This window comes from Carya illinoinensis, chromosome 15 (assembly GCF_018687715.1).
Source record: "Carya illinoinensis cultivar Pawnee chromosome 15, C.illinoinensisPawnee_v1, whole genome shotgun sequence".
In the NCBI taxonomy this organism is placed as follows: domain Eukaryota; kingdom Viridiplantae; phylum Streptophyta; class Magnoliopsida; order Fagales; family Juglandaceae; genus Carya; species Carya illinoinensis.
The window spans coordinates 40256683-40284283 of NC_056766.1; the positions used below are offsets into that span (position 1 = coordinate 40256683).

The following is a 27601-nucleotide window of genomic DNA, read 5'->3' on the forward strand; positions in this document are numbered from 1 at the left end:
TACGTACAGTTGATGAAGTACTAATTCCACCCTTAGAGAATATAGTCGCATATAAATATATATATATATATATATATATATATATATATATATATATATATATATATATATATATATATATATATATATATATATATATTTATATAGTCCAAAGTCTCATCAAAACGTTGCTCATAATATAATGCAATCCAGGTCTCACGGCAAATGTCGTTTGCTCAGAAGGAAAATAGCTAGGCACCAATATCTTTACTAATTAACTAATTTCTTATTTTGGCCGAAGCTCAATGCCATGGACCACAAGGCCAAACTTCTCGTTAAGGACTTGCCTCCTGCAAGCACATCTCGACCTCGCTATGATTATCAACGTGGCTGCCAGTGAAGAATTCCCCAATCTCAATCTCCATCCACATATCATATCTCTTGATTGGAAGTTGCCCATCCTCTGTGTTAAGTGGTAATAATTCATCGTCTGGTCGTTGAGCATAATGTGTATCCGACAACATTCTCATCTGCAAGTAAGCATTGGTAGCATCACTTCCTTCCACCCCATTTTCAGACTTAATGAACACTACCACGGGGAGGTGAAGCCCATAGAAACCATCCCCCATGGTGTAAATAAAGTATGCCCCATATTTTGTGTTTGGGGAAAGGATTTTTGACTCAATTCTGCCTCTTATGTCAAGCCAACAATATTGTCCGTAAAGACAAGCCACCTCCGAGAATCTGCACAATATTATATACTCCAAGTTTATTACCAGCCACTGCTTTCAAAGAAGGTAAACAAGAATGCATGCATGCACTCGTGCAAACAGAGATGCATGAAGAGAAAGAAACCTAGGCCTGGGTATTAACCGGCGACTCAGTTGAAGAACTCCATTTCCAGTAAAGTGAAGTGCTGTCTTCAGCTCCACATGTTATATTCAACTCCCTCGCTGCCAGCACCATGCATTTCTTCCCACTCAATTTGTCTATCTGTAAATTCTGTTCAAACACCATTCTAATTAACAAACCACCAAAAGGAGAGTGGTAGGGACAGAACAAAGCAAAAAAATCCGTAAGTAAATCATAAAGTTATAAACTGCAGTTCAAAAGAAGTGACACTTTAACCTCAAGTTCATGAAATATGATCCCAACCAAATGTGCTTGCTATTATTGGAACATATGAAGAGCTACCATGAGGAAAATATATTTGGAACTTCAAGAACAAAGACGGCATTAAAATTACAGGTACAATTATTGGATTGCAGTTGCAGCACCTCTCACATTCAAACCTTAAAAACAAAACGCTTTGAAAAGGAAATCTCAAACCAAGAAAGATCAAGCCAGCAAGATTAGTGACTTAAATAAGCACTAAGGAATCGATCTTTCTCAGAGAAGGTATAATATTACATACTTAGAAACAATGTTCTCCATAAATAACCATTTTAAGTTTCACAACAAGCTGAAATTGATAGAAAGAGGTAATTTATTCATTTATCTTAACACTCTTATCACATGTGAGCCAAACTACCCCTCAATATGTTGACTCAAGACGTTCATTATTTAATTAATTGGGCAAAGTATAGAGTAAATTCATAACCTTTACTCTGATACGACGACGTATAATCACTACTTATCCAAAAGCTTAAGCTGATAGAAAATATAAATTCCATCATTTATATTTAACGAGGACCAGGCAGTTCTTGCATATATATAGGGCTTTAAATGAATCAGTTTGTTCGATAGCCCGCTCGGTACTCGCTCGGTTAAACTCGAATCAAACTCGACTCATGAAAAAAAAAAAAAAAACTCATTCATGAAAGCAGATACCTGCTCGATTTGTAAATGACACATACTCGACAAAACTCGACTCGACTCTGCTAAGGCTCATTTATGCTCGAGTCGACTCATAAGCTTGACTCGATTAAAACTCATTTATAAATTGATAAATATATACATACACCTATGCATGTATATGTGTATTAGCTAATAATATAAGCATACCACTTTTATAATTAAATATATAATATGTATTCTAATTACTTATGTCTATATAGTGAATATACTTCATAAGTATATTTTATAATTTGTATAATAATTAGTCGATAAAATTTAATAATTTCATATACTAGTAAGTGGGAACCATATATGAAATAGATATATGCTATCATATTAAGTGTATGTATTGATAATATACGTAAGCATATAATATATTATTATTTTGTATAAATATCAACTAGTTAGATATTAATTATTTAATTTTTTTTAAATTCTATAATTTAATAGAGGTTCAACTTGTTAGTTGTATAAATTCAATATTATTTCTTTTTTTATTTATTTAATTTATTAATTATTAAATCTTATTAAAAAAAATCAAGCTCGAGCTCGAGCTTGGCTCGACTCGAACTCATTTGTAGGACGAGCTTGAGCTCGAGTTAAGATTTCAACTTATGGAGTCGAGCTCGAATAAAGATTTAAAAAAATCTCAAGTTTGAGTATTTTGAGTGAAGTCGAGCTCGACAAGCTAAAAATAGGCTCGACTCGACTCAATTACAGCCCTAGATATAGAGAGAGAGAGAAGATGGAAATAAAGATCCTTCTTGGCAAAATGTTCGAGGATGAGGGCAATGACGATGACAACAACGAAATAATGTGCTGATAATCCGGTGGTAGAAACCTCTCCCACACGAGATTCAAAGTTGCAGTGCTTTCAAAGGCTCGAGAGACCAGCGACAGCCCACAAGCACCCTGAGGGGATGTGCCAGAAATTATATTGGCGATGCATTCTTCTGGAAGTGTTTTAATGATATCCATTTCCGTATCTCCTTTCTTTTTCCCTCTTGGAAGTTATAACAAAGTTCATGAACATGTGCATGTATGCATTGGATGCACCAATCGGCTATATTTTATGTATATTTTTTTAAGTTCTACGAACGTAAAAGAATTATATAAAAATAAGGATCGCCCTACAGTCATCGCTACTGAAAGTGAAAGTTACTGCTAGTTATATTTGTGTGTTTGTTTTTTTTTTTTTTTTACATATATTTTTTTAACACTTTTAAATTTTTTTTAAAATCACAAAATATCAAAAAACACTTCTTTAATCACGAAGTAAAAAAAAAAAAAAAAATTCCAACTGTGAGAATAGCATTATTCTAAAAATAAATTTATAATCTGACGTACCACATCAAATCAGTACTTCACTTTGTAGATTTACTTTTATATAATCTTTTCATAGTTACAATATTTCTCTACTATTTATAATTCAATTTGTGCTGTATATGTAGTAATATATACAATTATTGTGAGCATAATTCAAAATTTTAAAAAGTTTGTGCAAAAAATAAAAACATGGATCGTGATTTCCTAGATTTTTTATACCAAATTCAGGACGGAGAAAAAATATAGACAAGTTATCAAATGTGTTCTATGCTAGGCCTGTCGAATATTCTAAAAGAATTCATATATAAAAAAATGAAAGAAAAAATATTTTCAAGTCGGTGTATAGAACACACCTAATAAAATACTTATATGATATAATTTGATATGAAATATATATAAATTTTAAAATTGAAATTTTACAAATTAAATCTTACTATTTAAGCTCCTACATTTATATATATAAATAAATATATATATATATATATATATATATATATATATATATATATATATATATATATATTCCCCTAAATAGGAACAGAAAGCTTGAAAACTCTGCTTATTTGTATCTCCCGTGTATCTTGTTGTAACCACGATTATCCTCCGTTACAAGTGAGAGCAATCAATAAAATTGGAGTACCATCCTATTCTTAAAAATAAAGGCCTGAAAACTCAGTACAGCTTTTGTTTTTGTTCTGTTTGTTGCTTTTATTTTGTTATTTATTTGTTTTTCTACCTGTTTCTGATCGCCTAGCTAGGTATTTTCTATGCAAGTTTGGATATTAACCGGGTTTTAAAATTATAACCCTGGAGAGAAATGTTTGGCATGCACACAAATTTTATAAAATAAAAAAAAAAATTACAAAGTAACATGTCTTAAAATGATACATCAGAATTAGGAGTGTAATCGATTCGGTATGGTCAGTCTTGGAAGAGAACATCGGAGTGGACTATTTTTTCGGTGCACCAAAAGTACAGACTGGACCAGACCAATAAGGATTACTTTGGACCCAACTCGATTGTTTTGAACTGAAAATTCATTTTCTTTAATTTTTTGGACCGAGATCGATCAATCTTTTTCAATCAATCTGATTAGTTTTCTCAATTCGAAGGAAAAATCTTACACCCCCTAATCAAAATGTAAGTCATTTTTATTATAAAATAGATCTAATACTGCACTTTTTTATTAAATACTAACCCGATAATTTCTTGGAGGCTTTTCTAATATTCCTTTTTTAGGTCTCCTACATTTAGTTCTTCGAACTTGATCTACTAGGGTTTTGCTGATGGAGGCTCCAATTGCTCTTAATATTGGAAGTTGGATTTGCAAAACTTCTGTAGATTTGATCCAAGCCAGTTGACATGGTAGCTGGTACCATGGATTCCACCCCTTGCCTTGCTCCTACACTACTATAGAATATAGTCGTTTATATTACCAAAGTAGTAAAAATCCCAATACATAACACAAAACCATGCATGCATTGTGAATACGTCTCATGCACTCTCTTTAAAAGAGCAGTGGGGTTCACCCCTTTTTTCAGAAAGGATGCAGAGCTTGCACATGCAAATTTAATTTCTCTATATATAATCCAAAGTCTTGAAACATTGCACATAATATAATGCACACAAATCCAGGTCTCACAGCAAATGTCCTTTGCCGAGCAGATGGAAAATAGACACCAACCTCTTACTAATTAACTTTAATTCTTCTCTTGGCCGAAGCTCAATGCCATGGACCACAAGGCCAGACATGTCGTTAAGGACTTGAACCTCCTTCAAGCACATCTCGACCTCGCCATGATCATAAACTTGGCTGCCATTGTAGAATTCTCCAATCTCAAGCTCCAACCACATATCCTCTCTCTGGACTGGAAGTCGACCAACCAGTCGATTAAATAGTAATACTTCCTCATTTGACTTTAACGACCACATTCTTGGATTCAAATAAGCATTGGTAGCATCACCTCGTTTTCCAGTCTAATGGATACTTTCAAAGGGTTGTGAAACGCAGAGAAACCATCTACCATAGAGTAGATAGAGTATGCCCCATATTTTGTTTTTGGGGAAAGGATTTTTGTCTCAACTCTGCTTTTTATGTCAACCCAACAAACATTTCTAAGATGACCTACTTCCGAGAATCTGCACATTTTACACACCATTGCTATAATTTATAACAAAATAAGGTAAACAAGCATGCACTACTCAAGCATACAGAGAGATGGAGAGAGACCTAGACTTGGGTAGAACCAGTGACTCAGTTGAGGAAATCTATTTCCAGTGATGTGCAGTGTCTCTAGATCCCCATATTATACTTAACCCCCTCGCTGCCAGTATCAAACATTTCTTCCCACTCTTTTTATCTATTTGGAAACTCTATTCAAAGAGATTACAAATCTAGAAGAAAAGTCTCGAGATGTTTAGACAAGTATAAATGATTGAATCTATATTTTCTGAAGAAGTGGTTATTTCACTTAATTTTATAGTAGAGGTTTTGAATTCGAACCTGACTCTCTATTGGCTTAAAACTTTTGGGCACAAGTTGTGATTTCAGAGGAGTAAATCACAATCAAAGAACAAAGGTCAAAGGTGCTTGCTATTATCAGAACATATGACAAATTACCATGTGAAAAATACGTTTTGAACTTCAAGAACAGAGATATCATTAAAAATCACCTTTAAAAATTATTGGGACTGCAGTTACCGACTTAAAGCACCTTTCACATTCAAATCTAATAAACAAAAATTCAAGCCAGAAAGTATAGCCACTTTAAAAATGTTGAGTACTGTGGAATCTGGTCCACATAGCTCGAGCGGGAGGCTTTCGCTCGAGCGGAGGCATTGGCCGCTCGAGCGAAGTCAGGCAGAGTCGAACGCTCGATGTCAGCTCGATAGTGAGCTCGAGCGGGATGCGGAAGGGAAGTTCGCTCGACGCGCGCTCGACAGGCCGCTCGAGCGAACATGCGATTTTAGGGTTTTCCGCCTCTTAAACTATATATATGATGTTTTACTTCATGTGGCCGGGTACTGTAGACACGAAAACACTGTAGACGAACAGTGTTGAGATCCATCTTATAGTGTGATATTCCTCAATAATAAAATCCTCTGCAGCTCCCGTGGACGTAGGCAATTTGCCGAACCACGTACATCTTGTGTCGTGTGTGATTGTTTTTTCTCGCAATTGGTATCAAGAGCCAAGATTCGGGTCTGAAGAGAAACGATGGCTGGAGATGAATTGAAGGTATCGGGGATCGAGAAGTTTGATGGCACGGATTTTGGATACTGGAGGATGCAGATAGAGGACTACCTCTATGGGAAGAAACTTCATCTTCCACTATTGGGGCAGCAACCGGAAAAGATGGATGATGCTAGTTGGAACCTGTTGGATCGACAGGTTCTGGGGGTTATTCGATTAACCCTGTCGAGATCCGTTGCACACAACGTCATCAAGGAGAAGACGACTGCGGATCTCATGGCGGCTTTGTCAAGTATGTATGAAAAGCCGTCAGCGAATAACAAGGTACATCTAACGAAAAAGTTATTCAATTTGAAAATGGCAGATGGTACGTCTGTTGCACAACATCTGAATGATTTTAATACTATCACAAATCAATTGTCGTCTGTTGAAATTGAATTTGATGATGAGATACGTGCACTGATACTGTTGGCTTCATTGCCAAATAGTTGGGAAGCCATGAGAATGGCTGAATGGCTGTTAGTAATTCTGCTGGTAAAACTAAATTGAAATATGATGATATTCGTGATTTGATTTTGGCTGAGGAGGTGCGCAGGAAAGATTCAGGCGAGACCTCGGGTTTGAGTTCAGCCCTAAATGTTGACTCTCGAGGGAGATCACATGACAGGAACTCAAACAGAGGAAGATCAAAATCAAAGTACAGGGGCAAGAGCAAGTGACCAGGCAACTTGCTGGAATTGTGGCAAAGCTGGCCACATAAAGAAGAACTACAAAAACCCAAAGAAGACGGAGAATGATAGTGCTAATGTGGTAACTGAAGAAGTACAGGATACACTATTGCTTGCAGTTCATAGTCCAGTTGATGACTGGATACTGGATTCAGGGGCTTCCTTCCATACATCTTCCCACCGGGAGCTAATGCGGAACTATGTTGCAGGTAATTTTGAGAAGGTATATTTGGCTGATGGTGAGGCTTTGAACTTAGTGGGGATGGGAGACATTGACATTGCACTCCCTGGCAAGAACAAATGGACCTTGCAAAAGGTCAGGCACATTCCTGAGTTGAAGAAGAACCTCATTTCTGTTGGGCAGCTTGATGAGTGTGGTCATTCAGTGGTGTTCTCAGATAGCACCTGGAAGGTCACAAAAGGGGCATTGGTACTAGCTCGGGGTAAGAAAACTGGTACACTATATATGACTACTACTTTAATTGACACTATTGGTACTACCGTTGCAGAAAGCACAGCAGATTTGTGGCATTGCAGGCTTGGCCATATGAGTCAGAAGGGCATGACGGAACTTCTGTCTAGAGGCAAGCTACCAGAACTGAAGACAGTTGATCTCAGTATGTGCGAGAGTTGTGTTATGGGGAAACAAAAGAAGGTCAGCTTCTTGAAAAGTGTCAGGACGCCAAAGACAGGAAGACTTGATCTTGTGCACACAGATGTGTGGGGTCCTTCCCCAGTTGCATCTCGTGGAGGTTCTCGTTACTATGTTACGTTCATTGATGACCATAGTAGGAAGGTATGGATTTATTTTTTGAAACATAAATCTGAAGTATTTAATGTTTTCAAAATTTGGAAAGCCATGGTTGAGACAGAGACAGGCTTGAAACTGAAGTGTTTGAGGTCTGACAATGGTGGTGAGTATGTTGATAGCGGGTTCAAGGAGTATTGTGCAGCTCTGGGTATCAGAATGGAGAAGACCATTCTTGGGACGCCACAGCAAAATGGAGTTGCTGAGCGTATGAATAGGACTATTAATGAGCGTGCTAGAAGCATGAGGTTGCATGCCGGACTACCACCCACTTTCTAGGCAGATGCAGTCAGCACTGCCGTTTATTTGATAAACAGAGAGCCATCAGTTCCACTGGATTGTGGATTGCCTGAGGAGGTTTGGAGCGGGAAAGAGGTTAAGTTTTCTCACCTTAAAACTTTTGGTTGTCTTTCTTATGTGCTTATTGATTCTAATGCTCGTAGTAAGCTTGAGGCTAAGTCAAAGAAATGCTATTTCATTGGCTATGGAGACGAGGCATTTGGCTATCGTTTCTGGGATGATCAGGGTCAGAAAATCATAAGAAGCAGGAATGTTATTTTCAATGAGAAAATGATGTACAAGGATAAGTCGAGTACAGCTTCTGAAGTAGCTCCTCAGGAGTCCGAGTTTGTAGGATTGGATAACCTACCTGAGGTCACAGTGCAGTGTAGAGATGTGAGTGACGGGGAGAGTGGGTCCAGTGCACCCATTCCTATTATTCTATAGGCAGTTTCAGAACCGTCTACTCCTACAGTTGCAGTTCGCAAGTCAGTTAGGACTATACATCTTCCACAGCATTTATCACCTACTTTGAATTACATTTTGTTGACAGATGGTGGAGAACCGCAGAGTTATGAAGAAACCTTGCAAGATGAGAATTCTAGCAAGTGGGAGCTGGCCATGAAAGACGAGATGGATTCCCTGCTAGGGAATCAGACATGGGAGTTGACAGAACTTCCATCAGGGAAGAAGGCATTACACAACAAGTGGGTGTACCGGGTAAAAACTGAGCATGACGGCAGTAAGAGGTACAAGGCTAGACTTGTTGTAAAAGGCTTTCAGCAAAAGCAGGGTATTGATTACTCTGAGATCTTTTCTCCTGTGGTGAAGATCACAACCATCAGGATGGTACTGGCTATGGTTGCCACTGAAGATCTATTTCTTGAGCAGTTAGATGTGAAGACAGCTTTTCTTCATGGAGACCTTGAAGAAGACATCTACATGCACCAGCCTGAGGGGTTTGTGGTATAGGGAAAGGAAGGTTCAGTTTGCAGACTGAAAAAGAGCTTGTATGGCCTGAAGCAAGCTCCTAAACAGTGGTACAAGAAATTTGATAACTTCATGCACAGTGCAGGGTATATTAGATGTCAGGCAGATCATTGTTGCTATGTCAGGCATTTTGACAATTCTTACATTATTTTGTTGTTATATGTGGATGACATGCTTATTGCAAGGGCTAGTATTGATGAGATCAATAATCTGAAGAAGCAGATGTCAGAGCACTTTGCAATGAAGGATTTGGGAGCTGCAAAGCAAATCCTTGGCATGAGAATTGTCAGAGACAGAGTCAGAGGTACGTTGAGACTCTCACAGGCTGAGTATGTGAAAAAGGTACTCAGCAGGTTCAATATGGACAAGGCCAAACCAGTTGGCACACCCTTGGGAAGTCACTTCAGACTCAGCAAGAATCAGTCACCAGAGTCAGAGGAGGAACAAGATTACATGAGTAAGGTTCCTTATGCCTCAGTTATTGGTTCACTTATGTATGCTATGGTTTGCACAAGACCGGATATTGCCCATGCAGTGGAAGTTGTGAGTAGATACATGAGTAACCCAGGAAAGCAACATTGGGAAGCAGTGAAGTGGATTTTGAGGTACCTAAAGGGTTCCTTAGAAACCTATTTATGTTTCTCTGGAGAAAGCTTGGAGGTGCAGGGCTATGTTGATGCTGATTTAGTTAGAGATATTGACAGCAGAAAGAGTACCACAGGCTTTGTTTATACACTTGGTGGTACTGCAGTGTCATGGGGTTCTAATCTACAGAAAACAGTTTCTTTGTCTACAACAGAAGCTGAGTATATTGCAGTGTCAGAGGCTGCAAAGGAGATGGTATGGCTACAAGGCTTCTTGGAAGAATTGGGTAAGAAGAATCAAAAAGGCACTCTCTATAGTGACAATCAGAGTGTCATATTCCTTGCCAAGAATCCAGCATTTCATTCCAGGACCAAGCACATTCAGATCAGGTATCACTTCATACGGTCATTGTTAGATGACGGACAGTTGTTACTTGAGAAGATTTGTGGAAGCAAGAACCCTGCTGATATGTTGACAAAGGGTGTTACGCTTGAGAAACTGAAGTTGTGCGCAACTTCAGTTGGTCTTCTAGCATGAAGACAGGAGCAGTGAGTTGCAGAGGTGGAGGATATCATGTTTGAGGAAGACGGCGATACAGCGAGTGTACCAGTCTCCAAGTGGGAGAATTGTTGAGTACTGTGGAGTCTGGTCCACACCACTTGAGCGGAGGCATTGGCCGCTCGAGCTAAATCAGGCAGAGTCGAACACTCGATGTCAGCTCGACAGTGAGCTCGAGCGGGAGGCATTGGCCGCTCGAGCGAAGTCAGACAGAGTCGAACGCTCGATGTCAGCTCGACAGTGAGCTCGAGCGGGATGCGGAAGGGAAGTTCGCTCGACACGCCGCTCGAGCGAACATGCGATTTTAGGGTTTTCCGCCTCTTAAACTATATATATGATGTTTTACTTCATGTAGCCGGGTACTGTAGACACGAAAACACTGTAGACGAACAGTGTTGAGATCCATCTTGTAGTGTGATATTCCTCAATAATAAAATCCTCTGCAGCTCCCGTGGACGTAGGCAATTTGCCGAACCACGTATATCTTGTGTCGTGTGTGATTGCATGTGTGATTGTTTTTTCTCGTTCGTTATTATCTTTCAATTCATTGTCATCGTTTTTCACAATAAAAAAGCACTGGAAAATTAATCTATATGAACTTGGAACAAGTTTTCCTAAATAATCATTTCAGTCTCAAAACATGTACTAATTCATCTTTAGAACCTCCTATGACAGGGTAAAGATAACTTAATTATGTCCGTTTGTTGATTACCATGTTGTTCCTATTTCCGATTAGAATTGGATTGTCGCAAAGATGGAAATAAAGATTCTTCTTGGTCAACATGATGTTCTTTGAGGATGAGGAGAATGAAGAAATGATCTCTTGATAACCAGGTGGAAGAAACCTCTCCCACATGGGACTCGAAGTTCCAGCGGATTCGAAGGCACGGGAGACCAATGACAACCTACATGCTTCTCGAGGGGAAGTGCCGGAAATTATGTTGGCGATGCATTCTTCCGGCAGTGTTTTGGTAATATCCATTTCCTTTCGGAAGTTATTACAAAGTTCAGCATGTGCATATAATTATATACGTTGGATGTACCAATCGGCTATATTTTATGTATATTTTTTATAAAACTGTTTGTTCTCTATATGTGATACAAATAGTATTGTGTGCATAATTCAAACAGTAAAAAAAATTATGCAAAAAATATATATATATATGGATCATGATATCTTAAATTTTTTATGCCAAATTTAGGACATAAAAAATATAAACACATAAAATGCGTTCTACTCGAGATCTAACAGATTTTAAAAGAATTCATATCTCGAAAAAATTATCCTGTGTATTTATCTATTTAGAGATACATAGAGTTTATTTACAATAATTAAAAAAAAAAAAAAAAAAAAAGGCAAATTATAGATAGGCTCCCTCTTTAACAAAGAACTTAATATGATTAGTGTTAATAAAGAAAAATATTCAAGAGCACTCGAGGGAATGAAGAAAATCAAGCCTAGGAAAGAAAGATTAGAGTTTTAAAATTTGTAGGGCCAGACTATAAGTTCATAATAAAGAAAAATTCAATTGTCTAATAATTTTTGGGATTATGTTCTAGATTTTCCCAGAACTTGAAATTTATAAATATTTTTTAAGAAGCATACAATTAATATTTATTTTAAATTTTTTTAAGTGGTTAAGGCCTTAAGGGGTTGTTTTATTCTTTTGAGAAATTTGAATGCCAGTGTTTCACTGAGAAATTTGAATGGGAATTTTACTTCCCACATGCAGGACATTAACAACGTCCTTCATGGCAGAAAAAATGTACCTCGAATGGTTTCCATGCGAGAGCAGGGGCGACAGCGAAACAAAGCACTAGAGCAGTGTCCTCGCTTGCTACCCTCCCAGATTTGCTCTGTTGGCATGGTCACGAGGAGCGGCAGCGTTGGGCAAACGAAGAAGCAGCGTTCGGTGGCGACGAAGAGAGAGATGGACGGCGTCGCTGGGTGGCGCTGGGTACGACGTTGGTGGCTCAGGTTGCGGTCGAGGAATTTTACAGCTTCACTTCGCGGTATGATTTTGAATACGACTTCAAAGGAAACTGATTTTCAAATCATCCACAACGATTCATTTTGGATGTTTAAAAAATAAAAAATAAATAAAAGAAATAGGAGCAGCCACGTAGTGAGTGGGCTGACTGTCCCGCTACAGTGGCTGCCCTGTAGTACTAGTCATCACTTTTATTTCAAGGAATATCTAACACTTCGTTATCAAATACTAACCCGATAATTTGATCGAGGCTTTTCTAATATTGGATGTTGGATTTGCAAAACTTCTTAAAGTTGATCCAGGTAAGGTGACATGGTAAACTTGCAGCAGGCAGGGTACCATGGATTCCACCCCTTACCTAGTAGCTATGTTCAGGCAAAACAAACGATATTTCAGATATTGCTGCACATGCCTTTCTTGTTCCTACAGTAGAATAAGTAATTCCTCCCTCGTAGAATATAAGCGTTCATATAACCATAGTTTCCCTCAGTAACAATCCCAATACATAACACACAATGCATGCGATGTATTCACAATACATGCATATATATATACATAGTCCAAGTCCAACCCTCAAAACGTTGCTCATAATATAATGCAGAAAAAACTAGTCTCACAGCAAATGTACTTTGCTCAGAAAGAAAATAGGTACCGATCTCTCACTAATTAACTTTCTTCTTTTGGCCGAAGCTCAATGCCATGGACCACAAGGCCAGACTTACCGTTAAGCACTTGAACCTCCTTCAAGCACATCTCGACCGCGCCATGATTATCAACTTGGCTGCCATTGAAGAATTCTCCAATCTCAATCTCCATCCACATATCCTCTCTCCTGATTGGAAGTCGACCATCCTGTTGGTTAATTTGTAATAATTCCTCATTTGATTGTTGTTGATCATGTGTACCCGACCATATTCTTGGATTCAAATAAGCATTGATAGCATCACCTCCTTCCACCTCGTTTTCCAGTCTAATGGATACTTTCACAGGGGTTTGAAAACCATAGCAACCATTTTCCATGGAGTAGATAAAGTATGCCCCATATTTTGTTTTTGGGGAAAGGATTTTTGTCTCAATTCTGCCTTTTATTTCAAGCCAACAAACACTTCTGAGATGAGCTACTTCCGAGAATCTGCACATTATACACACCATTGCTATAAATAACACAAAAGGGTAAACAAGCAATCAGTACTCAAGCAAACAGAGAGATGAAGAGAGACCTAGACTTGGGTAGAACCGGTGACTGGGTTGAGGAAATCCAATTCCAGTAATATGGAGTGTCTCCAGCTCCCCATATTATACTTAACTCCCTCGCAGCCAGCATCAAACATTTCTTCCCACTCAGTTTATCTATTTGGAAACTCTGTTCAATCATTGACACAGACAAAGAGATTACAAAACAATAAGAAAAGTCTAGAGTTGTCAAGTCAAGTAGTGATTTCAAACGGCATTAAAGCAGAGGTTCTGAGGTTAATTGAGGGAGTGTGTGAAGACAAGTATAAATATACATTAAATCTACATATTCCCATCACCTTAAGCTTTTAGACACAAGTGGTGATTTCACAGGAATAAATCAGAACGAAAGAACAAGGGTCAAAAGTGGTTGCTATTATCAGAACATAAGACAAATTACCATGTGAAAAATGAGTTTTGAACTTAAAGAACAAAGATAGCATCAAAAAAAATTTTAATAAGTAAAGATAGCATCAAAAATTACCATTAAAAATTATTGGGACTGCAGTTACAGACTTAAAGCACCTCTCACATTCAAATCTAACAAACAAGAATTCAAGCCAGAAAGTATAGCCACTTTAAAAAGCACTAGGAAATCAATCTATCTGAATTTGGAACAAGTTTTCGAAAATAATCATTTCTGTCTCACAGAATGTACTAATCCATCTTTAGGAACTCCAACGACAAGGGTATATCTTGAAGCAAAAACAATATAGAAAAATAGCCCTGAATTCCTAGCTTATAGCAAGTAAACAAAACTAGGTAGACATGACAGGGTAAAGACAACTAGGTTATCTTTTTGCATATTACCGTGTTGTTACTGTTTCCGATCAGAATTGAATTGTCGCAAAGATGGAAATAAAGATTCTTCTTGGTCAACATGTTCAAGGATGCCGACGATGATGACGACGAAGAAATGATCTCTTGATAATCAGGTGGCAGAAACCTCTCCCACACGAAATTCGAAGTTGCAGCGGCTTCGAAGGCACGGGAGACCAGCGACAACCTACATGCGTCCCGAGGGGATGTGCCGGAAATTATCTTGGCGATACATTCTTCCGGCAGTGTTCTGGTGATATCCATTTCCTTTCTCTCCTGTTCTTTTCCTTCTCTCAGAAGTTAATACGAGTTCAACGTGTGCACGTACGAGTTCAACGTGTAGCATTTCCCATACATATATATATATATATATATATATACACGTATGAAAAATTTTTCTTATCATCTTTACACTTCACACACTACACTTATTTTAATTTTTTTATTATTTTTTCTATAATAAATATGTAGTGTGTAGATGATAAATATAATAATTTAATTAGTTTAATAAGAATAAAATGAAATAAAAAATAAAAAAATAAAAAATATTATTTTAATATATAAAATGTGTGATGTGAAATAATGTGTAGTATTTCTCTATATAAATAGGGCGCTTTGCCACGGTCCGTCCGTTGTTAAGCAATAAACAGCATCCAATTGAAGTGTTCCACATAAGCAAGCACACACAAAAGTAGGGAACAATACACTAGATGATTAATTAATGAGAAATGATTTGTGCAGTCGGCAAATGTAGTCGACGTGCAGTCGCTTTGAAAAAAATGATTAATATGGGACCTATATAAAAAAAAAAAAAAAATTATTTTATAATTTTTTTTATTCATTCAGTACGATTATAAAAAATATATATATTTTTATAATTTTTTTTATTTATTCTGTACAACCGACTGCATGCCTACTGCATTTATCGAACAAAACCCTTAATTAATTGAAACCTAGCCCCTCTTTCTCGACCTTTTCCGAATCCCAAAGCTCCTTTATTAAACTTGAGCTCAGCTTCATCTCTTCTTCTTCCCTTACCTTCTTCACATATTTCCATTTTTCTCGTCTTCATCTTTTCTTCTTCCCATTTTCTTTTATTCTTCCACGAGCTTCAATGAGTAAACTTTTGGTTCACCATCGGGCATCGGGGCATTGTTCTCACCGTCACTCCCTTACCAGACCCATCTAATCTCTACAATGACATTAAATGAGTCACCCACCTCAAATTGACGTCGACAATTTGTTTTCTAACTTTACTAGATCCTGTTGCTTCAAGATCTTGATTGTTCTTCATCTCCCAAGTCTATAAAATCAGATCATAACGAATCATTTCAATAATAATTCTAAAGAAATTATGAATGAGCTAAAAACAATGTGGGTTGATATTCAGTTACACACAAATGAACATTTTTTTATTTCTGGACAAGTACACACAAATGAATAAATTATGATGAATCTAATAGGCAAACCAGGTGCTGGAGCAAAAAAATGAACAAATGCTCCTTCAAAAATCAAAAATCAAAAATACAAAATAAACATCCACAGAATAACATGTAATGGAGAATAACTCTTGAATAAGAACAATTGGTAAATGAGCCCAAAAAATCGTGCCGATGATGGAGAAAATGGTGGCAGCGACGTGGGTGTTGGGTTGTTGCGGCAACTGCTGGTTGGAGCTCGATTCTTCCACCTGAGTGCAGCAGATCGACGCCGCCACAAGCACCCTTGCTGGTCCATTTTTCGTTTTTCCCGACTCATTATTTTTGCTGAATGTATTTCATTTTTTTACCATTTCTGGTTTGAGATTTGCGTTGGTGGAAGCAGAAGCTAACATCTGGTAGCAAAAATGTCAAATGGGAAAAATGGTTTCATCTAGTATGCAGCACACGGGAATTACAATGAGGAGTTTATTTGTCAATATTTCATTCGAGAACTATTATTTAAAATTTAATAGACAGACCGATTTTAAGATTTTCTCATATATATATATATATATATATATATTTAAAAGAAAATTTTATATACTATATTACCATCTCACTTACATCTTATTAAGTAAGATGTAATTTATTTATTATTATTAAATAATTATTTATTATATTTTTTATTATTAAATAATAATAAATATATCACATTATATATAATAATATATAAATAAAATAATAATGTGATATATAATACTACTCTTATTATTAAAAATAACCCAAAGAAAAGCTTGTCGGGCCGAACTTAAAGAAGAAGTTTGAAGAAATCCTGAAGAAGTCAGAAGTTTTGAGATCATGTTTTGAATTTTCATAGAAATTTAAATATATATTTTTCCAAAAAATTGTATGATTATTATAAATTTCTGAGTAATTAAGGTGTTGTTTTTTGAGAACAGCTTTTGTTTTCATTTTGTTATTTATATATTTGTTTGTTTGAGCATGTTTACAATTTCTATACAATTTTAAGTTTGAAAAAAATATTTCTATACCAATACATATCATTTACAGATTAATTATATGTATATATATTTAAAAACATAGACTAATAATTAACAATATAAAAACATGTACGTAATTATATATCATGTATGTATATATATATTCAAGATTTATAAAATGAATATACAGTAAAAATATTAAAAAAATATAAAGATAATAGTGTTAAAAGATAATATCATAAAAGATAACAATTATATAAGAGTCGAGAAATTATTGAAAATAATGAGATTTTTTCAGAGGAAAAGAGAATGGGGAGACATATTTAATATTTTTAAAAAATTAAAAATGTATAAATGATGGACATGCAAATAAAAATATGTCACATCAAAACATATCATTGATAATAACAAAATCTAGAGTAAATAATAACATCACACCACGGGAAATGAAGTAATTCCTCCCTTCTTATGTACCTTGAGGGTAACAAATGTACTGGGATCACTATGTTATCCTCCCTCAAGGACCATTCCCCTCCTAAATACTTTGATCATGTGAAAAGAAAAGAAAGAGAAGTTCTTAAAAGTGCTGTGAATAAACCAATATGACAACAATATTCATTTTACTTCAAGGGTGTGAAAAAAGAAAAACACAAGATTTCATTGCTGCAAACATGCCTCAGGCCCCAACAAAGTGAAACCTTGTCATGAAGTAGCTGAAATAGGAAGCACATGAGTGAAAAGTACCTCTCATGTAACAGAGTTTCTGGCAGACTTCATTTACGTAATTTCTGGTTAAGTACCTTGGATGATGCTGTAAAAATCATGGCCAATGTTCAAAGGGGAAAGGAAAGACATTCTCCACCTCTCTCCCAAAGATTTAATGGAAAAAGGTATAGGCTTATAGTGGTGGTGGTTGCTAGTATCGGTGGCGGGCATGTGCATACAAGCTACACAAGTACTCCCGGCTTCATGTGCCCTGCCACTACCTTAAGCTGAAGCAAGGATTTGGCAGATAGATGCACTTCTGCACAGTATTAATGAACTACACATTGCAAACTACTATAGAAGATAGGGAAGTATCAGAGGCTCCAGTTATAACAGCACCTTTGCTTCTAACATCCAGTAGATACTCCAAAGCTTTCTCTGTAATAACCTCACCAGGGATCATAACTGGTATCCCTGGCGGATATGGACATATGAGCTCCCCATGCACAAACTTTCCCTAGGCTCTCTCCTATACCGACTTTCTTTTTACTTGCAAAAAAGGCATCCCTGGGAATCGGGCTCATTTTGATATCTGCGGAGGGTGTATAACCATTAAACTCCCCATACCCTTTTTCTCCATCAATCGGTGCAGTAAATCTTACTAAATGCTCTATTCCTAATATAAGCCTCTGAATATCATCTCTACTAGTTCCAAGGTTGATTGCGAAAGTAATAGATCGGTTCCCAACAAGTTCATAAACGATCCCATGATCTCTGCACAAGAATTCATCAGCTTCATAACCAGACAAACCAAGCTACCAAAAACCAATAGTAGGTCGCAAAGGATCAATGGCTGGAAAGTTAGAAAACCTTGCAAGGTCAAGCACTGAAATGCCTGGTATTTCCTTTCTTCTTACAAAAATAATTACAAAACCTATCAATTGCCAAGCTTTCTTCCAAAAAAATAATTACAACAACTACAACTTGCAACCTTTCTTTTTACAAAAATAATTACAAAACCTATCACTTGAAAAGCTTTCTTCCAAAAATAATTTTAGAAACCAGGGGTTGCCAAACTTTCTACTTCCAAGCATTCAACAATATTTGTCAGCACAACCTCCACAGACAATACTCCTGCATCTCGCTAAATTAAGAATATTTAATGAGAACTCATATCTAATAGCCAATTTTCTTGCACATACCAAAATCATAATTTTCATGCACATAATATGAAACTGAACCATAAAGTTTCAACAAATATTTGCAGAAATTAAAATTCAACCATATCATTACACCGATTGTGATTCATTCAACTCAGGTTGCACAGGTTGTGATTCATCCACACCAAGTTGCATCTGTAAAGAATAAATAACAAATATTAATGTGACATAAATATGACTATTAAAATATCAAAAGTTTAGAAATATTACACTTTCTTGACTCTTAACCATATTTTAGATTCCACTAATGTCAAAAGCTGAGATGACTAGAACAGTCTAGTGATAGATAGATAACAAAAATATGGCAAATATAAGTCTAACGTATTTAAAAATTACTTAAAGCATAAGGCAGATCCAAGATAAGTAATTGTTGCCAGAAACATCAAGAGCAACAAATTCTAAGTTTGAAAGATTTGACATTATTTATAACAAATATATTAAATATATAACTAGTATGTAAACTATGAGAATATTAATTCACCACAGATATAACTGGTATATAAACTATGGGAATAAAAATCCATTACAGATATAACTAGTATATAAATTATGGAAATATTAATTCGCCAGAGATAATAATAATCAGGTGGTATAACCGACCATGTGCATAATATAATAAAAATTAAGCATAAAAGTAAAAAGCTGTCATTGAAAATTATTGCTTAATTGTATCTTACCATAGATCATAAATCTGAAAAATATTACAGCTGGCTAGAATCTCGTATTGATAACGTGTTATAAAATTAAAGAGAAGTAGCAAATGAATGAAAAATTGCGAAAGAGAAGTATGAAGATTGAGAGATTGCAATATACTTGGCTCTTCAAAAACTCAATATCATTCACTACTCTTCTATTCTTGTGTCGTACAAATGATCCTCAAGACCTCCTTTTATAAGCAACTTCCATGGTAGTTTGTTGTGGCAATCAATTCACATGTACAACAATTAAGTCACAAGCACAATAAACTTTCACATACACAACAACCAATTCACATGCACAATAATATTTACAACATGATCATCCACCAAATGTATGTATTTACAACAATGCATACAATTATTTTAATTTTTTCAGTGGTTAAGGTGTTGTTTTATTGTTTTGAACGGCCCCAAAGATCCGTCCCTACATATATATATATATATATATATATATATATATATATATATATATATATATATATATATATATTCCCCTAAATAGGAATAGAAGGCTTGAAAAATCAGTACAGCTTTTGTTTTTTGTTCTGTTTGTTGCTTTTATTTTGTTATTTATTTGTTTTTCTGTCTATTTCTGATCGCCTAGCTGGGTATTTTCTATGCAAGTTTGGATATTGACCGGGTTTTAAAATTATAACCCTGGAGAGAAATGTTTGGCATGCACAAAAATTTTATAAAAGAAAATTTACAAACTAACATGTCTTAAAATTATTCATCAGAATTAAGAGTGTAATCGATTCGGTCCGGTCAATCTTGGAGGAGGATATCTGACTGGATCGATTTTTTCAAACCACCAAAAGTATGGACTAGACAGAACCGATAAGGATTACTTTGGACCCAACTAGATCGTTTTGGACCAAAAATTCAATTTCTTTAGTTTCTTAGACCGAGATCAATCAGTCTCTTTTAGTCAATCCGATTAGTTTTCTCGATTCGAAGGAAAATTCTTACACCCATAGTTTTGAATTATATTCCGGCCGAAATTTTCCATTTCAGTATAGTATTCAGTACACTAAACTCCATTGTTCCGTTTCGCTCCAAATTCTGACCCGTTCCTGTCCATTTCGCCAGGAATTGACATTCCGGCTCCTGTTCAATTTCGCACTATTTTTATAATTTTCTTGTTGGATGGCATTTTTGTAAATTTGGAATTCATATGGTATTTGATTAGTTCTAAAATATAAAATGTATTTATATAATTTTAATTTTTTTATAACTTTAAGTATGTCCCATCATTCTCTCCTTTTCTAAATATAATTATTTTTAATAATTTTTCTATTCTTTTATTTTTTTTTCTTTATTTATGTTTCTCAACTCAAATTTGTGATTTTTTAAACTTATATTCATTTTATAAATCTTCAATTCTTCCATATATATACACATATACACAATACACACAAATATATATATGTATTTATTATATTAGTTGGTAGTTTATATATACATATAATATTTATATATAATATATAATTAATCCCGAAACGGTACTGATACTAAAATATTCCATTCCAATGCCTTAATCAAAATGGCCACAGGAACGGTATTCAAATCATTTTTATTATAAAATAGATTTTATTTTTTTTCTTTTTTATTTTTAAAGAGAAGGAAGTAACATGTCTATAAAATAGATATAACAGTGCACTTTTTTATTAAATACTAACCCGATAATTTGATCGAGGCTTTTCTAATATTCCTTTTTCGGGTCTCCTACAATTAGTTCTTCGGATTTCTACTAGGGTTTTACTGATGGAGGCTCCAATTGCTGTTAATATTGGAAGTTGGATTTGCAAAACTTCTTAGATTTGATCCAAGCCAGCTGACATTGTAGCCGGTACCATGGGTTCCACCCCTTGGCTTTATATTCACACAAAACAAACGAAATTTCAGAAACAGCTGTGCATGCTTTGCTTGCTCCTACAGTAGATGAAGTAACTCCACACTCATAGAATATAGTCGTTTATATTACCAAAGTAGTAAAAATCCCAATGCATAACACAAAACCATGCATGCATGCATGCGACGTATTCACAATGGATGCATATATATTTATATATACGAGTAAAGCTAGATATAATATTAAGATGTGCAAGTCTCACGCATGCACTCTCTTTTAAAAAAAAAATTGGGATTCATCATTTTCTTCATAAAGACTGCAGAGCTTGCACCAATGAGACTACAAATATCATTTCTCTATATATAATCCAAAGTCTTGAAACATTGCACATAATATAATGCACACAAATCCAAGTCTCACAGCAAATGTCCTTTGCCGAGCAGATGGAAAATAGACACCAACCTCTTACTAATTAACTTTAATTCTTCTCTTGGCCGAAGCTCAATGACATGGACCACAAGGCTAGACATGTCGTTAAGGACTTGAACCTCCTTCAAGCACATCTCGACCTCGCCATGATCATCAACTTGGCTGCCATTGAAGAATTCTCCAATCTAAAGCTCCAACCACATATCCTCTCTCTGGACTGGAAGTCGACCAACTAGTCGATTAAATAGTAATACTTCCTCATTTCACTTCAACGAACACATTCTTGGATTCAAATAAGCATTGGTAGCATCACCTCCTTCCACCTCGTTTTCCAGTCTAATGGATACTTTCAAAGGGTTGTGAAATGCAGAGAAACCATCTACCATAGAGTAGATAAAGTATGCCCCATATTTTGTTTTTGGGGAAAGGATTTTTGTCTCAACTCTGCTTTTTATGTCAACCCAACAAACATTTCTAAGATGACCTACTTCCGAGAATCTACACATTTTACACACCATTGCTATAATTTATAACAAAATAAGGTAAACAAGCATGCAGTACTCAAGCATACAGAGAGATGGAGAGAGACCTAGACTTGGGTAGGACCAGTGACTCAGTTGAGGAAATCTATTTCCAGTGATGTGCAGTGTCTCTAGATCCCCATATTATACTTAACTCCCTCGCTGCCAGCATCAAACATTTCTTCCCACTCTTTTTATCTATTTGGAAACTCTATTCAATATAATAGGCACACTCAAAGAGATTACAAATCTAGAAGAAAAGTCTCGAGATGTTTAGACAAGTATAAATGATTGAATCTATATTTTCTGAAGAAGTGGTTATTTCACTTAATTTTATGGTAGAGGTTTTGAGTTCGAACCTGACTTTTTATCGGCTTAAAACTTTTGGGCACAAGTTGTGATTTCAGAGGAGTAAATCACAATCAAAGAACAAAGGTCAAAAGTGCTTGCTATTATCAGAACATATGACAAATTACCATGTGAAAAATACGTTTTGAACTTCAAGAACAGAGATATCATTAAAAATCACCTTTAAAAATTATTGGGACTACAGTTACCGGCTTAAAGCGCCTCTTACATTCAAATCTAATAAACAAAAATTCAAGCCAGAAAGTATAGCCACTTTAAAAAGCACTTGGAAATTAATCTATCTGAACTTGGAACAAGTTTTCCTAAATAATCATTTCAGTCTCAAAACATGTACTAATTCATCTTTAGAACCTCCTATGACAGGGTAAAGATAACTTGATTATGTCCTTTTGTTGATTACCATGTTGTTCCTGTTTCCGATTAGAATTGGATTGTCGCAAAGATGGAAATAAAGATTCTTCTTGGTCAACGTGATGTTCTTTGAGGATGAGGAGGATGAAGAAATGATCTCTTGATAACCAGGTGGAAGAAACCTAGTGAGATCAACCATGAAATATGTCATACCTGCTTTCAATGGAGCTACCAATGAACATACGTTGGAGGGAGTTATTCTGCTGGAAGTGTATCCCCTATGCAGAACTGTGTAGTTGTTGTATGCATATTCCCAAAAGTAGTTGTTAAAAACGCTGATGACCCTCTTCTCCTTCCCACAGGGTAAACATTAATGTTTTTCAATTTCCCTCAAAGACTATGCATATTGGAATATTCCTTATCAATGTTGTAAATATATATATGGGGCAATAGTTTTGAATGGATTTGCTGTCTGTATCCCAGCACAATTATGTTTAATGGGTGTTTAGTTGTAAGAAACATGCGTATGTAATTAATGTATGGGAATTATGCTTACATTGTTAGTTGTGGGATAATTGTTGGTAAATGGTGGTGTCTATCTCGATCAACTCATGGATAACATAACTCGTGGGAATCAAGATATAGTACAATAATCCATAAAAGGTTCCTTGCCACAGGATGTCTCCATGTAAAATATAGGTATTACATGGAATATGGTTGTGGGGAAAAATCACCCACTTAAAATCCGACACATTTCCTAAAGGTATTTCTCATGGACAAATTTTTTTGCCTAGGAGTGAAGTTTTGTGGGGAAAAAAAAAACTACATTCTCAAGCTATTTATTAAGGTTTTTTCCACTGCACTTAATTCATGTAAATTATGTAATTCCCACCGAAACCAATCATGGGTAATCAACAAATATATGAATGGAGCAGGGCTTATTTGCCACAAAACAAGTAGTGGCTAATAAGTATCCCCACAAAACTCATTTGTCACTGTTGCCCCTTTCCCCACGAATTTTTAAGGCGGGACTTGCTTCATTACCCACGAGTACCACTTATGGGAATAATACCGTTGCACAAGGGTAGCGCTGGTGGGAATTACTCCATTGCCTATGAGTTGTACACGTGAGAATTATACATTTTCCCACGGGTGGATCTAGTCGCATTATCTCTTTTACCCATGATATTGATAGCAATTTTATTGGCTTTTGCGAAGAAGTGTAGAGTTTTTAACCACGGAACATTCCGTGGTTAAAAACATTCAGTCCCCACTAATTAGAGTTATCATGGGAAATGGAAGCATTTGCGGCGAATTATACGCCACGAGACTCCGACGGGCAGAATTTGTGGGAAAAAGTATATCCCCGCCAAAAACTGGCTTTTTGCCACGAAAGGCCCCCCCGGGAACCTTAATATTTCTTGTAGTGCCTCTCCCACACGAGACTCGAAGTTGCAGCGGATTCGAAGGCACGGGAGACCAACGACAACCTACATGCTTCCCGAGGGGAAGTGCCAGAAATTATGTTGGCGATGCATTCTTCCGGCAGTGTTTTGGTAATATCCATTTCCTTCTCGGAAGTTATTACAAAGTTCAGCATGTGCATATAATTATATACGTTGGATGTACCAATCAGCTATATTTTATGTATATTTTTTATAAAACTGTTTGTGCTCTACATGTGATACATAGTATTGTGTGCATAATTCAAACATGTCAAATTTAGGACAGAGAAAAAATATAAACACATAAAATGCGTTCTACTCGAGATCTAACAAAGATTTTAAAAGAATTCATATCTCGAAAAAATTATCAATTTAGAGATACATAGAGTTTATTTACAATAATAATAAAAAATTGCAAATTATAGATAGGCTCCCTCTTTAACAAAGAACTTAATATGACTAGTGTTAATAAAGAAAAATATTCAAGAGAACTCAAGGGAATGAAGAAAAGCAAGCCTAGAAAAGAAAGATTAAGGTTTAAAAATTTGTAAGAACAGACTATATAAGTTCTTGAAAAATTCAATTGTTTAATAATTTTTGGGATTATGTTCTAGATTTTCCCAGAACTTGAAATTTACAAATATTTTTTAAGAAGCATACAATTAATATTTATTTTAAATTTTTTTTAAGTGGTTAAGGCCTTAAGGGTTGTTTTATTCTTTTGAGCAGCCCCTAAGATCCGTCTCATACATATAGCATTACTCATTCCCCTCAAGGAGAGAAGGCTTGAAAAATCAGTACAGCTTTTGTTTCTTGTTCTGTTTGTTGCTTTTATTTTGTTATTTATTTGTTTTTCTGTCTGTTTTGGATGTTGGATTTGCAAAACTTCTTAAAGTTGATCCAGGTAAGGTGACATGGTAAACTTGTAGCAGGCAGGGTACCATGGATTCCACCCCTTACCTAGCTATGTTCAGGCAAAACAAACGATATTTCAGAAATTGCTGCACATGCCTTGCTTGTTCCTACAGTAGATGAAGTAATTCCTCCCTTGTAGAATATAAGGGTTCATATAACCATAGTTTCCCTCAGTAACAATCCCAATATATAACACAATGCATGCGACGTATTCACAATACATGCATATATATATATAGTCCAAGTCCAACCCTCAAAACGTTGCTCTCAGGTCTCACTGCAAATGTACTTGCTCAGAAAGAAAATAGGTACCAATCTCTTACTAATTAGCTTTCTTCTTTTGGCCGAAGCTCAATGCCATGGACCACAAGGCCAGACTTCCAGTTAAGGACTTGAACCTCCTTCAAGCACATCTCGACCACACCATGATCATCAACTTGGCTGCCATTGAAGAATTCTCCAATCTCAATCTCCATCCACATATCCTCTCTCTTGATTGGAAGTCGACCATCCTGTCGGTTAATTTGTAATAATTCCTCATTTGATTGTTGTCGATCATGTGTACCTGACCATATTCTTGGATTCAAATAAGCATTGGTAGCATCACCTCCTTCCACCTCGTTTTCCAGTCTAATGGATACTTTCACAGGGATTTGAAACCCATAGCAACCATCCACCATGGAGTAGATAAAGTATGCCCCATATTTTGTTTTTGGGGAAAGGATTTTTGTCTCAATTCTGCCTTTTATTTCAAGCCAACAAACACTTCTAAGATGAGCTACTTCCGAGAATCTGCACATTATACACACCATTGCTATAAATAACAAAAAAGGGTAAACAAGCATGCAGTACTCAAGCAAACAGAGAGATGAAGAGAGACCTAGACTTGGGTAGAACCGGTGACTGAGTTGAGGAAGTCCAATCCCAGTATTGTGGAGTGTCTCCTGATCCCCATGCTATGCTTAACTCCCTCGCAGCCAGCATCAAACATTTCTTCCCACTCAGTTTATCTATTTGGAAACTCTGTTCGATCATTTACACAGACAAAGAGATTACAAAACAAAAAGAAATATCTAGAGTTGTCAAGTCAAGTAGTGATTTCAAACGGCATTAAAGCAGAGGTTCTGAGGTTAAGTGAGGGAGTGTGTGAAGACAAGTAGAAATATCCATTAAATCTACATATTCCCATCAGCTTAAGCTTTTAGACACAAGTAATGATTTCACAAGAATAAATCAGAACCAAAGAACAAGGGTCAAAAGTGGTTGCTATTATCAGAACATATGACAGTTTACCATGTGAAAAATCAGTTTTGAACATAAAGAACAAAGATAGCATCAAAAATTACCATTAAAAATTATTGGGACTGCAGTTACATACTTAAAGCACCTCTCACATTCAAATCTAACAAACAAGAATTCAAGCCAGAAAGTATAGCCACTTTAAAAAGCACTAGGAAATCAATCTATCTGAATTTGGAACAAGTTTTCGAAAATAATCATTTCTGTCTCACAACATGCACTAATCCATCTTTAGGAACTCCAATGACAAGGGTATATCTTGAAGCAAAAACAATATAGAAAAATAGCCCTGAATTCCTAGCTTATAGCAAGTAAACAAAACTAGGTAGACATGACAGGGTAAAGACAACTAGGTTATCTTTTTGCATATTACCATGTTGTTACTGTTTCCGATCAGAATTGGATTGTCGCAAAGATGGAAATAAAGATTCTTCTTAGTCAACATGTTCAAGGATGCCGACGATGATGACGACGAAGAAATGATCTCTTGATAATCAGGTGGCAGAAACCTCTCCCACACGAGATTCGAAGTTGCAGCGGCTCCGAAGGCACGGGAGACCAGCGACAACCTACATGCGTCCCGAGGGGATGTGCCGGAAATTATCTTGGCGATACATTCTTCCGGCAGTGTTCTGGTGATATCCATTTCCGTTCTCTCCTGTTCTTTTCCTCCTGTCAAAAGTTATTACAAGTTCAACGTGTGCACGCATATATATATTCGAAAGAGCCCAAGGAAAAGCTTGCTAGGGACTCCAAAGGAGAAAATAAAGAATAATTATTGCAGGCCATAAGTTTTGCCGGGCCAAGCTTTAAGAATAAGTTTGAAGAAGCCACGACGTCAGAAGTTTTGAATTTTCATAGAAATTTAAATATATGCTTTTCTAAAAAATGTATGATTATTATAAATTTATGAGCGGTTGGATTTAGGTGTTGAGAAGTGTTAAAGTATATTATAAATAGTAATAAAAAAAAAAGTAAAAAAGTAATAATAGAATATTAAATAATAGTAAAAAATAATAAATAATAATAAAAAATATGTGAAAAGTAATA

At 35.9% G+C, this 27601-nt stretch overlaps 1 protein-coding gene and 1 pseudogene across 3 annotated transcripts; both read right to left on the reverse strand.

Annotated features, from left to right (window-relative positions):
* Positions 1 to 4779: 4779 nt before the first annotated feature.
* On the reverse strand, positions 4780 to 11264 carry LOC122296928 (annotated as a pseudogene).
* A 1461-nt stretch (positions 11265 to 12725) lies between these two features.
* Positions 12726 to 27372, reverse strand: LOC122295519 (F-box protein PP2-B10-like). Of its 3 annotated transcripts, none has more exons than XM_043104559.1 (3): positions 26925 to 27323; positions 13494 to 13636; positions 12726 to 13405 (listed from the first exon to the last, which is right to left on the reverse strand). In XM_043104559.1, the coding sequence occupies exons 1-3, from the start codon at positions 27195 to 27197 to the stop codon at positions 12940 to 12942; spliced, it is 882 nt and encodes a 293-aa protein (XP_042960493.1). In that variant the 5' UTR covers positions 27198 to 27323; the 3' UTR covers positions 12726 to 12939. The 3 variants fall into 3 exon arrangements, with proteins under 3 accessions (XP_042960493.1, XP_042960495.1, XP_042960494.1); XM_043104561.1 differs by lacking the exon at positions 26925 to 27323 and adding an exon at positions 14317 to 14663; XM_043104560.1 differs by lacking the exons at positions 12726 to 13405; positions 13494 to 13636 and adding exons at positions 25370 to 26044; positions 26133 to 26275 and having other exon boundaries at positions 26925 to 27372.
* Positions 27373 to 27601: the final 229 nt, after the last annotated feature.